Raw genomic sequence first — 12,787 nt, forward strand, 5'->3', positions numbered from 1 at the left:
AGTCCCCAGGAAGGACCAGAGCTCTGTGCACAGGTTGCGCAGGCACAGAACAAAGTGGAGTTTCCGAAAACAGTATCTGAGGGCTGGAGGATGCTCCCCCTGCCCCTCATTGCTCCACCCCTCCTTAGGTCAATATTGTGAGTCCTAGACCTAGAGAGGCCCCTGGACTCACCATGGTCACAAGCTGTCTCCCTGTCCCGCCTTCCTGCCGCCCGCCCCATAGGCTAGTCCCCACGCCCACACGCCCCAGGCTGTCTCATCTGGCACTGATTATCCCGCCGCCACTGCTGCTGCTGCTGCTGAACTTAGCTGCTGCCTCTGGGCCGAGGACCCCAGCACAGTCCCCCCGACATGCTGCCCGCTGCCTCAGCCTCCCTCCTGGGGCCCCTCCTCACAGCCTGGGCACTGCTGCCTCTTGCCCAGGGCCAGAACCCCAACTACACCAGGTAGGTCTCGGCATCTCCAGATGGCCCAAGTGATCTTCCAAATGCTGGCTCTTGGGGGTTATGACTGTGGGTCTTGTGGACTGTGCTAACACCCAGTCCCCACAGATCTCCCACCCCACCTTCTCTGGCACCCAGGTCCTCCCCTCTGCTGTAAGACCACAATCTCCTGCAGGTCACCACTGCTCCCACTCTTTTAACCTTCATCTTCTGCCCTCCTAAGTCTCCCCCTCCACCCAGACCTATGGCCCCCCATGGAGCTTGAAAGGAGAGCCAAGACCCTGAACTTGCCTGGTAGCTGACATCTGGCTTCCAGAAAGGAAGCGGGGCGGGGGGGGGCAACTATAGGAGCCCTGGGAGTTGGAGACTCAGAGTTAACTGGAACAGGAGCAGGGCAAAGGTGGGGGGTGCACGGAGACTGGTGTCTGGGCCGGATTGGAGGGCCATCTGCGCCGCTTCCCTTGTCTCCACCCCCCCCCCACCGCCTGGCCTCGTGGCTGACCACATCTGGAAGTAGTTAGGCAGCTCCTGTTCCAGACTGCCAGGCAGTGTGAGGGAGGAGAGCAAGCAAGGGGGGCCCCCCAGGAGGATTCCCGGAATTCCTGTGGGGGTGGGGTAGGCTCTGGGGTGGGAGGCACAGTCGTTGTTGGTCCCACATTTCCCTCACCCTACTCCAATCCCAGCCAGGCCAGCTGAGGTTCTCCTGGATCCCTTTGGTCTTCTCCCTCATGGCCCTGGCCTCCCACCCTGGTTACCCCATCCCTATCCCTCTGTTACTCCCCACCGCTGACCAACCCCTTCTGTTCTCCAGACCTGTGTTCCTGTGTGGAGGGGATGTGACGGGAGAGTCAGGTTACGTGGCAAGTGAGGGTTTCCCCAACCTCTACCCCCCCAATAAGGAGTGCATCTGGACCATCACGGTGAGAAGACCTCCCCAGTCACTGTTCTCTTATCAACATCTCCCAAGCAAAATTCAGACACTAATGGGTGCCCCCACCTGGCACCATCTTCTGAGCCCTTGCTCTTGGTCACTAAGTGGGTCAATCCCCATCATAACCAGTGCCCTCTGGCTTAATTCTTAACCCATAACTCAAATCTTGATTCTCCACCCCCAACTTCCTTCCTGTCCTCTTATCTCTCCAGAGACCACTGCTGCAGAGCCCAGGGCCTCTGCTCTGCAGCCACAGGTCCTTTCCAGCCCCAGCCATTGCTGTAGGAAATACCCAGGGAAGGGGAGAAGACTTCTGCCAGGGTTTTGTGCAGCCTGACACTGTGGGTCTCATGCCTGCTGTCCCTGATATCAGGTCCCTGAGGGCCAGACCGTGTCCCTCTCCTTCCGAGTCTTTGACATGGAGCTGCACCCTGCCTGTCGTTACGATGCTCTAGAAGTCTTTGCTGGATCTGGAACCTCGGGCAAGCGGCTGGGACGCTTCTGTGGGACCTTCCGGCCAGCACCCCTGGTCGCCCCTGGCAATCAGGTTACGCTGAGGATGACAGCAGATGAGGGCACAGGAGGAAGAGGCTTCCTGCTCTGGTACAGCGGGCGGGTCACTTCAGGCAATGGTGAGCCTCCCTCACCTCCATCTTCCCCTTTCCTTGTCCTGTCCCTGCTCAGGCCCCAGACCCCCAGCCCTAACCTCAACCCCAGACAACCCAATCCCAAGAGCCTAGGGCCACCAATACTCCCTCACCCTTTCTCCTCACTAACCGCCCCTTCAGTCCCTCCTCCCCGTCTTCTCTCCCCTCCTGCTCCCACCCACCCTCTTCCAGGCCCCCCCCCAGGCGCGAGGCGGAAATGGGTCATGGACCCACGGGTGGAATGGGCGGCCTGGGGTTACTGGGACGGTGAGTAACTGCCCGCCCCCATCCGCAATCGGGCTCCCTCCGACGGGCGCGAGGGGGCACCCCAGGGCTGGGGGACTAGGTTCCCTTACCTGGAGCCCCCTGCACCCAGCCCTGGGCTCCCGATTGCGGTCCCATCACCCTCTCCTGGTGGCAGAAATCTCCCTGGAAATGTTTCAGCCGGGAACTTCCCGGAAGGAGCCAAATCGAGGGCACCCTCACAAAGGGAAATCTTCTGCCAGGCTGGGGAGATGGGATCTCCCAGGGGAAGAGGCTTGGGTCGGGAGGGGCGAAAAGGGGGCGCATCCAGCCAGCTCTCCTTCCCTTCGGCGGCCCCAGGCTGCAGCCCTGAGTCCCATCCTCTCCTCTCTGCTAACCTTCCCCTCTCTCCTGCCTACGCCTCGTCCCCTCATCCTGAGATACAGACAGCCGAGCTGCCTGCCCGCCTCCCAGCTAAAACTCTCCTCCAACTTACTGAGGGTCTCCACCGCCCCCACCCCTCGCCCTCTCTCCCCTCCCCAGAGCACCAGTTTTGTGGGGGGCGGCTGGAGAAGGCGCAGGGAACCCTCACCACGCCCAACTGGCCCGAGTCCGACTACCCCCCGGGCATCAACTGTAACTGGCACATCATCGCGCCCCCGGATCAGGTACCAACCCCTTGCCTCGACTGCCCGCGGGGACCCAGACGACCTCCCTGCACATAGCCAGCAAGGATTTATTGAGCATCTTCTGTGTCCCAAGCCCAGAGCTTGTGTGGACCAAAAATAGACTCAGACCCTGCTTGCACGCAAACTAAAACTGTAAAATCACAACTGTGGAGTCTTAAAAGAGCAAGGTACACGGTCCTCCTAAACTGTGCGGTGCTGCGGGGCGGGGATGTGGGGGTTGTCCCTGGAGAGTGAGCCAGGACTTGACCTGGCCAGAGGGGCAATAGACGCCCCTGCCGGGTCCCTGGGGTACAGGACCCTGTGATCGGCAATGAGGGGATGGGGTGGGGGTGCGGGAGGTGGGGGAGGCGAGAAGTGTAGGGTGCAGGTTCCGCCGAGCAGCCTCCGCCTCGGCCGCCGCCAGGTGATCCTGCTGACTTTCGGGAAGTTCGACCTGGAGCCCGACACCTACTGCCGCTACGACTCGGTCAGCGTGTTCAATGGAGCAATAAGCGATGACTCCAAGAGACTGGGGAAGTTCTGCGGTGACACCGCCCCCAGGTGAGGGGCTGGATGGGGTGGGCTGCGGAGAGAATCTGGGCGTCACCCAGGGCTTTGAGGGGCCCGGGGTAGCTGAGGGGCGGGGTTTGAGCCCTGGGACTCCAAATGGGGGTGGGTGGAACAAGTAGGGAACCGGTAGGCTTCGGGCCTAGTCTGGGTCTGCAGATCCGGAAGCTAGAGGCGAGGTGGGCGGGGCTCCGAGGTGGAGAAGCCAAGCGACTGAGGGGAAGAAGTCAAATAGCCAAGCGCTGGGTAGGTGGCAGGTGTGCGGCCACCCTAACACCTTCCGTGATGCCCACAGCCCCATTTCCTCGGAGGGCAACGAGCTTCTGGTCCAGTTCGTCTCGGATCTCAGCGTCACCGCAGATGGCTTTTCCGCCTCCTACAAGACCCTGCAGCGGGACGCTGCTGACAAAGGGCCAGCCTCGAGCCCAGGAGAGAATGCCCAGCCAGGCACCCCCACTCTCGGCCCCAACTCTAAGCCAGAAGTCAGACCCAAAGACAAGCTACCCACCAAGCCCAAAGTCCAACCTGCAGAGAAGCCAGAAGTTTTGCCCAAGGCCCAGGGAATTCCAGTGAGCCCCAGTGAGTCTGGGCAGGGGAAGAAAGCAGTTGTTTTAGGTTTTCATGGCTCATCCACTCACCCATTCATTCATTCTGTACTTGCTGGTACTGGGTGCTAGGAACCAAGCTGGGGATAACACCCTGAAGGAGTTATGGAGAAAGTGGTCCTTCCTACCTGCTGGGTAGGTCCTCTCCACAAACAGCCCCCCTCCCTCCTAGATGCCCCCACTGTCACCTGCCCAAAGCAGTACAGGAGAACAGGAACCTTGCAGAGCAACTTCTGTGCTAGTGATCTGGGTAAGAAGTTCCTCCCCATACCCTGCCCTTGCAGCTCCTTTATCTGTCTGTTTGGTGCTGGTCCTCCCTTGGCTTTCTGTCTCCTCATCTCTCACCCCCATTCTCCCACAGTAGTGACAGCGACAGTGAAGTCCATGATCCGGGGGCCAGGCGAGGGCCTCACTGTCACTGTCAGTCTCATTGGTGTTTACAAAACTGGAGGACTGGACCTGCCCTCTCCACCCACTGGCACATCCCTGAAATTTTACGTTCCCTGCAGGCAGTACCCGCCCATGAAGAAAGGTAACAGAAAAGTTAAATCGGGAGGGGGCACTTAGTGACACTAAAATAACAGAGGTATAAAATCAGTGAGAAAATGCATTGGTAAAGTGCTGCACACCTGTAATCCCAGCACTCTGGGAGGCTGAGACATGAAAATTCCAAGTCAGACTCCAGCCTGGGCAACATAATGGCTGAGACCTTGTCTCAAAATAAAAATAGAAAGGGCCGAGAGATGTAGCTCAGTGTGAAGGCCCCGGGTTCATTCTCCAACACCATCCCCCAGAAGGTTTTGGTAAAGTCTCAGTAATGTGAGCTTTCAGTCTCTCAACTCACCGTCTTTCTCCCTTCCCCCAGGAATCAATTATCTGATGATGGGCCAGATGGATGAGAATCGAGGTCCCATCCTTCCTCCAGAGAGTTTTGTGGTTGCCTACCGGCCCAACCAGGACCAGATTCTCACCAACCTAAGCAACCGGAAATGCCTCTCCCAACCTGTGCGGGCTGTAGAGGCCCAGGCCTGAGACCCAGTGCAGCTCCATATCCTTGGGCCCCCTTTCTTATGCAAATAAATGTTTCTTATCTGAGGAAGGGGTTTTATTTCCATTTCTATGACTTAGAAATGGATGACTTAATGGAAGGGGCCTATCCTGGGGATTTCATTTATTCATTCATCAAGCTTTTATTTATTATGTTTTGTTTTTTGAGACAGGGTCTCAAAAAGACGTAGTTGAGACTGACCTGGAACTCACTATGTAGCCCAGGTTGGTCCCGAACTCACAGTGATCCTCCTGCCTCAGCCTCCGAGTGCTGGGATTACAGGCGTACGCCACCACGCCCGGCTCAAGCTTTTAATATACAGTAAAACTCCCAGTACCACAAAATCACCATCATCACCACAAAACAAAATGTTCTTGTACAGAGAATATTCTGAGAAGAGAGAAAGTATAATGTCAAGTAGCACCATAAATTCTACAAGGAAAGCAAAAGCATGATTAAGAGGACAACGAGGATTCTACGTAAGGTGCTCAGGAAACTTTTCCTCAGCAGATCAACTTAGTTTTTGCTACAATGATTAGTAATTGTACGGCCTAAGGTGAAATCCTTCGCCTTAGAGACTTTCCTCCTTTGTAAAAAAAAGAGATGAAGATTCAATGGGACGACGTAAGCAGCAGGGCTGGGTGAGTCAAATTCCCTATGGATACGTGAATGATTCCCGGGGCCGTCCAGAAAAGAGAGAAATAGGACATGAGCCCAAGGCTGAAAACTAGTAATTTGGGGAGTTCTCAAGAGTAGGGACGAAGGAACAAAACCCAGACTCACAACTCAGCCCCGCCTCTCCCAGGTACTTCGCGGCTTGAATTTAAACCTGAGACGCCCATACGCTTCTTACATCACTGAGATCAAGCCAATCATCGGTGCTAGGAGAGAGATTTAAGTTGGATCTTTAAGAGACCGATCGAGTAAATTTAGGCGGAAACGAGAGCACTCTGACCAATGGGAGAGGCCGTACGGCGGAAGTACAGAAAGGGACTCTCGGGAAGATGGCGGCATTAGTCTGGCCTCAGGTTGACTGGAAGGTACTTTGACCACAAGGTGATTACCATAGTACGAGCAGCCCTTCGGAGACGGAACCGCGACAAGGCACGGGCCGAGGTCAGGGAGGGACAGCAGAGCAGGAGACATGAAGGGTTGCTCCAAAGGAGGCCGCTGCAGAGGGCGGACTCTGGCCCGAAAGATGGGGCGGGCATACAGGAACTCCCGGAAAAGGCGGGACCTTGAGCGGGGAGGCACTTAAGGAGATCAAGACCCAGGATTGAGAAACCCCGGACTGGGAACCTCCAGGGTCAGGGTTTAACGAGAAGGGCGTGGCCGCCGAGGTGTAGTTTGTGGGTGGGGTCTGCGGGGATCTGGGCAAAATTGGAAAGGGAAAGGGTTGGGAGGCCTGAGTCTAAGCGAGCTGCTTCTCGCGGGGTTTCGACGCGGCGGCAGCACCAGACCAAGCCCTACACGATCTCATCTTGTCCACTTTCGCCCCTACTCCCCTAGCTCTAATCTCCAAGCCTTGTCCCCCGAGCTCTCCCCTCGGATGTCCGACCGCCCAGAGCCTGCATGCGCCGTGGGGCGCCCCAGGACCTGGAGCTGGTGGGGCCGGGGGCTCCTGGGCCGGGGTCCCGGGGCGCCCCTCCTCCCTTGGGATCCGTCGTCCCGGTACTCGTCTTTCCCCCGGATCTAGTATTCAGGGCGGACCAAAGGAGCGGACCCCGACAGCTGCTAACCCTCTATAACCCCACGGGAACTGCGCTTCGCTTCCGAGGTGAAAGGATGGGTGCCTGTTGGGATTTGGGGGCTGGCAGCAGAACACTGGGGGGCCGTATGGGCTGGAGGATTCAGATGAGTAGGACCAGATGCCAAATCTTGGCGCCCAAAAGAATGTTCAGCCCTGGTGTTGAAGGGTTGGAGATAGGGAACTGTAGTGTCCCACCATGGGCAAGATGTCTAGAATCTTTTTTGTCCACAGTTCTGTGCACAGCACCTGCCAAATACACGGTGTTTGACGCAGAAGGATATGTAAAACCTCAGTCCTGCATTGACATGTGAGTTGGAGGATGGGGATGCTGAGGGAAGCCAGGGGTCACTAGCACCTGGTATCTTAGGTCTGAGACCTTGTCCTCTTTAAGGTGCTTTCCCACTCTTCTGTCAGCATCTGTTAGGGAACCCTTTCTGGGGGAGTGACCTCACTTGCTTCCAATGAGCCTTTCTTTTCTTATCTTGGAGCCAGTGTGATTCGCCACGTGGCCCCCATTCCCAGTCACTATGATGTCCAGGACCGCTTCCGAATTGAGCTGTCCCAGGAGGGGGCTGAGGGCCGAGTGGTGGGGCGCAAGGACCTCACCTCAGTTCTGCGGGGCCCAGCATACCCCCTGGAGCTTCAGGGACAGCCTGTGCCAACATCCCAGCCAGGGCCTCCAGCCTGGACAACACCACCCCCGGCCAGACACTTCCAAGAGAGTAAGTGAGGCAATGGGGATTCTGGAGTTCCGTACAGAGGGAGAAACTAGCATTACCCTAGAGATGAGATAAAGTGAGTTTGAAAAGTCTCCTGGTTCACCCTTTTGCCTTTTGGTGAACATTCCAAGTTTAAGTTTTGTTTCAGGTAAGGAAAAAAGACTACCATTTCTCTGGTTTCTGGCTTCTACCCGCTTAGCTCTAACTGAAGTACTTCCTATCAGATGTCAGCTCAGCTCAGTTCAGTCAGTATCTTATACTAACAGCTGGGTGTGGTGGTGCACACCTGCACGCTGGGAGGCTGAGGCAGGAGAATCACAAGTTTGAGCCCAGCTGGGCAATTTAATGAGACCCTGTCTCAAGTAAAAAAAAAAATTACAAAGGACAGAATTTAGCTTAGTGGGAAGACCCTGCTTTCAATCCTTGGTGCCACCCAAAGAGAGAGAGAGAGAGAGGAGGAAAGGGGATGGGGGAAGGGGAAAGAGGAGAGGGGAAAGGAAAGAGAGGCAAAGGTTATACTGAGCAGTTATGCTCAATTACGCTGTACTGGGTTGTGTGCTGGGGTGGGGATGGGAGACACAGAGAGGCCTGCTGTATGAGTGCACAGAAGACATTAATGAAGTCAGAGTTTGGAGAGGGACCAGAAGACAGAGGGTTTCTGTGGCTATGGGGACAGAGGCTTCAGGGGAGAGAGGATACTCACAGTGTGGCCCTTGCTGGGTGATAAAATGTAGAGACAGCTGCCATGTCAACCTCCTCCCTGGAGGACCTTGGCTGGACAAGAGGGGATGCTGCTGCTAAGGAGCCTTGTTTCCAGATCCCCGTCAACAGCTGGCCATCAGCTCCTTCGTCCTCTTCTTGCTGACCGGCATTGTCTCTGTGGCCTTCCTGCTGCTCCCGCTCCAGGATGAACTCGGCAGCCAGCTGCCTCAGGTCCTGCATGTTTCCCTGGGACAAAAGTTGGTGGCAGCTTATGTCTTAGGTGAGCAAAGTAGTGGTTGGGGATCCAGGCCCACGCCCAGAGAAAGCAGCCAGGAGGGCTACTCAGGCTGACTTGCTGTTTCCTTCTCCACCTCCAGGCCTCCTCACCATGGTGTTCCTCCGGACCTGAGCGCCCCACTCAACCCCATGCCACCTTCTCCTCCTAGGCTGGGACCTGAGGCAGCCACTGTGATGCTAATTCCTTGCCTCAACTGTTTTCTCCTTCCTGCCCAACCCTTAACATTCCATCCATCAAATACCCAGAGATTTGTATTCATTTTCCAATTTTAATAAAACAAAATTTTAAAATTAAAATGAGAACTGTAGGGTTCTTGATCCTAGCTTCTCACTTCTTACTCAGTACCTAGATAGACTTTGGTTCCAACTGCTGTCATTTTCTGGGGACCCACACACTTGGGCAGTGGAAGGGTTTAACATGGTATTTAGAAGATCTGGGTTAGTCCTAATGCTGCATCCAAAAGAATTTGTGACCTTGAGCAAGTTGTATGTAGTTTCTCAAGCATTTTGGTCTCTAAAATAAGAGCACTGAGCAAGTTTGTGTGTGTGTGTGTGTGTGTGTGTGTGTTACTGAGGAGCAACACAAGGGCATTGAAGATGCTAAGTGTGTACACTACCACTAAAGTACACTCTAGCCAAGTTGATTTGTAAGATCCCCTTTTGGGATCCCCTTTTAGGGGTTGGCTCTCAGATGGAGCACTTGTCTAGCATGTGTGAGGCCCTGGGTACCATCCCTAACACTAGTGAAGAGAAATTCCTTTTGGCCCTACAATAGGCTCCTGTTCTTAGCCAACATGCCTAACTAAAAAGAGGCAAACAAAAATCTCACCTAATCCCAGTGGAACCAGCAGGGCCTCTTGCCAGGGTAGCCCGCATGCTTACAATCCCCAGAATCCTTGTGCCCTTTTATCAGTTTCCATTTCCTCATTCCTTTGAGATTTCACCTCCTGTGGATCAGAAACACCAAGATCCTTTCCAGGGTGGAAGGAAGTAGCATTGCCTGATGTAACCTCATCCAAACCGGATGGGAGAGACTAAGGTACAGGAAATGACCAGGATCCTCAAAAGGCAGAGGAAAGAAGAGACAGCAAGCCAGTGACACTGGGCAGATTATTTGTTGGGGACGAAGAATCAGCAAGATGATATTAGACAGACCCAGTCTGTTACTCCACTGGACGGTTAATCCGTTGTTTCAGCTTTGCCCTGGGTCTTAGGACCTTCCCTGCTGCCCTGGGAGTCTTGTCCCTCCCACCCCCAACTGTGCTGTGGCCCCACAGTGTGCAGGAGATGGGTTCACAGTCTGTACCCAGGTGTCTGGGGAAAGCTCTTGCCATGCCCAGCAAACCCCTCACCAGATTACACGTGCAGATGTTCAACCACTAGGTCACTAAATTGCCCGGGCTGAACTTGAACTTATTCCTGTTTCAGCCTCCCAGAGTGCTAGGATTACAGGTGTGCACCCAGCTCCCAAAATACAATTGAGGTACCATGAAGGCATCCACAGACACAACTGTTGAAGGGGTGGTATAGGGGCCGGAGGGACTTAGGATATATGCTATCTTTTGATTTCTTTGTTTCGTTCTGTCTTGTTTTTTGAGACAGGGTCTCACTATGTACTTCAGGCTGACCTTGAATTCACTGTGTTACCCAGGCAGGCCTTGAACTTGCAGCAATCTTCCTGTCTCAGCCTCCCAAGTGCTGGGATTACAGGTATGCACCATCACACCTAGCTACATGCTGTCTTTTAAGCAAGTTTTTTTAGAAAACAGCACTGAAGGGCCAGGGATGTAGCTCAGTGGCACTGTGCCTGCCTTGTAAGCACAAGGTCCTGAGTTCAATCCCCAGTACCACCAAAAAGAAAGAAAAAGAAAAGAGCACTGAAGCCGGGCATGGTGGTGCATGCCTGTAATCCCAGCACTTGGGAAGCTGAGGCAGGAGGATCACTGTGAGTTTGAGACTGAGCTTGCAGTAATGGGAGCAGGAAAGTCTGTTTACTATAACTATTGTAATAAATTATGAAAAATTTAGTGGCTTGAAACAACACAAAGTGGAATGGAGGTGTAGCTCAGGGAGACAGTGAAGTTCAATGCCCTGCACCAAAAACAAACCAAACCACAAATTCTCACAGTTCTAGGGGGTCTGAAATCCAAAAAGAAGGATGCTGTGAAGCTAAGATCAAGGTGTCTACAGGGGTGTGGAAAGCAACAGGGGAGAGTCTTTTTTTTTTTACTTTTCCAGCTTGTAGAGGTCATTTGTGTCCCTAGCTTGTGGCCTTTTCTTCCTCCTCACCCCTGGCCCTGGGAATGCAATTCAGAATGTCAGGCTCTACCACTGAGTGACATCCATAGCTTCTTCCTTCATCTTTTTTTTTTTTTTTTTTTTTTTTTTTTTTTTTTGTACCAGAGATCGAACTCTGGTCCTTACGCTTGTGAGGCAGACAATGGAACCACTGAGCTAAATCCCCGGCCCTCTTCCTCCATCCTAAAGCAATCTTAGGTACTTTCCATTCCTGAGACAAAATACCCACAAGTTAAAGGAGAAGAGGTTTATTTTCGCTGAGTTTGTGGAGGTTTCAGTCCTTAGCTGGCTCCAAGGCAGGGTAGTATGGCAGAGGATGTCACAGAGGACAAAGCTCAATGAGCCCTGGCAGCCAGGAAGCAGCAACCATCAAGGGAGAAAAGGGTTATCTATACATCAGACCACACCCAGTGACCCACCTCTTCCCAGCAGAAGTCACCTCCCGACATCAAGCCCTGCTACAAACCCATCTGTGGACTAATGCAGGGACAAGTATCACACATCCATGATCCAATCACCTCCCCAGTGCACTATGAGCATACGAGGCTTTGGGGGAGACATTTAGATATAAACCATACCACCAGGAGGGGAGCATTTTCAAATCTTTCTTACTCTGACCCCTGCTTGCACTGTCATGTCTCTGTCACTGACCTTACTGTCTTCTTTTATGAGGGCACTTATAATCACACACCAGCCCCAACCTGGGATACTCCCCTGTATTAGTGTGCTAGATCTGCCTGAACAGAATATCACAGGCCAAGGGTTAGGGATATGGCTCAGTGCTAGAGCACTTCTGTGCTGGGCCATGGGTTCCATGTCCAGCACTGCAAACAAAACAAAACAACCCCGAAAACACCAAACAATAGGGATTTATTTTCTCACAGTTCCAGAGGCCAGAAGCCCAAGATCAAAGTGTCAGCGAGGTTGGCTTTCTCTGTGGCCTCAGTCCTTGATTTGCAGATGGCTGCCTTCTTGTTACATCCTCACATAGTCTTTCCTCTGTGTGCACACATCCCTGGTGTCACTTGTGCGTCCAAACTTCTTCTTCTTCTTATGGGGACACCAGTCAGATTAGATCAGACCCCACTTTAATATCAGAGCTTTGTTTTAACTTCATCACTTCTTTAAAGGCTCTCTATCCTAATACAGATACTGAAAGTTCTGCCCTGGCCTAGGAATTGGGAGAGGAAGACATGCAGTTCTGTCTGTAACACTCCCCATCTTTTCTTTTTTCTTTCTTTTTTGCCAGTACTGGGGATTGAACTCAAGACCTTGCACTTTTGTTTCGTTTTTTTTTTTTTTTTTTTTTTTTTTTTTCTTGGTACCGGGGATCCAACTTGGGTCCTTGCACTTGCGAGGCAGGCCACCGAACCACTGAGTTAAATCCCCGGCCCTTGGACCTTGCACTTTTAAGGCAGGTGATGATGCCACCGAACTAAATCCCTGCCCCCCCCATCTTTTTTATGGTACTAGTGTTGAACCCAGGGCCTTTCCATCCCTAGTCCTTTTTTTTTCTTTTTCTTTTTTGGAACTGGGGATCAAACTTGGGAACTTATATTTGCCAGGCAGGTGGTGGAACCACTGACCTAAATACCCAGACATCCTAGTCCTTTTTGTTTTTTTGAAACAGGGTCTCACTATGTAGTTGAGACTGTCCTGGAACTCACTATGTAGTCCAGGCTGGTCTCAAACTCACAGCAATCCTCCTGCCTCAGCCTCCCGAGTGCTGGGATTACAGGCGTGCACCACCACGCCCTGCCCTAGTCCTTTTTTATTTCATATTTTGAAATAAAGTCTCCCTAAGTCACTAAGTTACCCAGGCTGGGAGTGAATTTATCATCCTTCTGCCTAGCATGCCCAGCTAACACT

At 53.3% G+C, this 12,787-nt stretch overlaps 2 protein-coding genes across 6 annotated transcripts; both read left to right on the forward strand.

Annotated features, from left to right (window-relative positions):
• Window positions 1-42: 42 nt before the first annotated feature.
• On the forward strand, window positions 43-5,193 carry Pcolce (procollagen C-endopeptidase enhancer). The gene is made up of 9 exons (XM_010609465.3): window positions 43-446; window positions 1,255-1,363; window positions 1,748-2,006; window positions 2,808-2,932; window positions 3,357-3,493; window positions 3,795-4,078; window positions 4,277-4,354; window positions 4,466-4,636; window positions 4,970-5,193. The coding sequence occupies exons 1-9, from the start codon at window positions 352-354 to the stop codon at window positions 5,134-5,136; spliced, it is 1,425 nt and encodes a 474-aa protein (XP_010607767.1). The 5' UTR covers window positions 43-351; the 3' UTR covers window positions 5,137-5,193.
• A 912-nt stretch (window positions 5,194-6,105) lies between these two features.
• On the forward strand, window positions 6,106-8,888 carry Mospd3 (motile sperm domain containing 3). 5 transcript variants are annotated; one of them, XM_033764852.1, is made up of 6 exons: window positions 6,106-6,268; window positions 6,662-6,929; window positions 7,134-7,209; window positions 7,395-7,624; window positions 8,439-8,603; window positions 8,701-8,888. In XM_033764852.1, exons 2-6 carry the CDS (start codon window positions 6,725-6,727, stop codon window positions 8,730-8,732), a joined length of 708 nt encoding a protein of 235 aa, XP_033620743.1. In that variant the 5' UTR covers window positions 6,106-6,268; window positions 6,662-6,724; the 3' UTR covers window positions 8,733-8,888. The 5 variants fall into 5 exon arrangements, with proteins under 5 accessions (XP_033620743.1, XP_010607744.1, XP_033620746.1 ...); XM_010609442.3 differs by having other exon boundaries at window positions 6,106-6,208; XM_033764855.1 differs by having other exon boundaries at window positions 6,109-6,192.
• The last annotated feature ends 3,899 nt before the right edge of the window (window positions 8,889-12,787 follow it).

Source organism: Fukomys damarensis, unplaced genomic scaffold (assembly GCF_012274545.1).
Source record: "Fukomys damarensis isolate Sample0158 unplaced genomic scaffold, DMR_v1.0_HiC HiC_scaffold_17, whole genome shotgun sequence".
Taxonomy (NCBI): domain Eukaryota; kingdom Metazoa; phylum Chordata; class Mammalia; order Rodentia; family Bathyergidae; genus Fukomys; species Fukomys damarensis.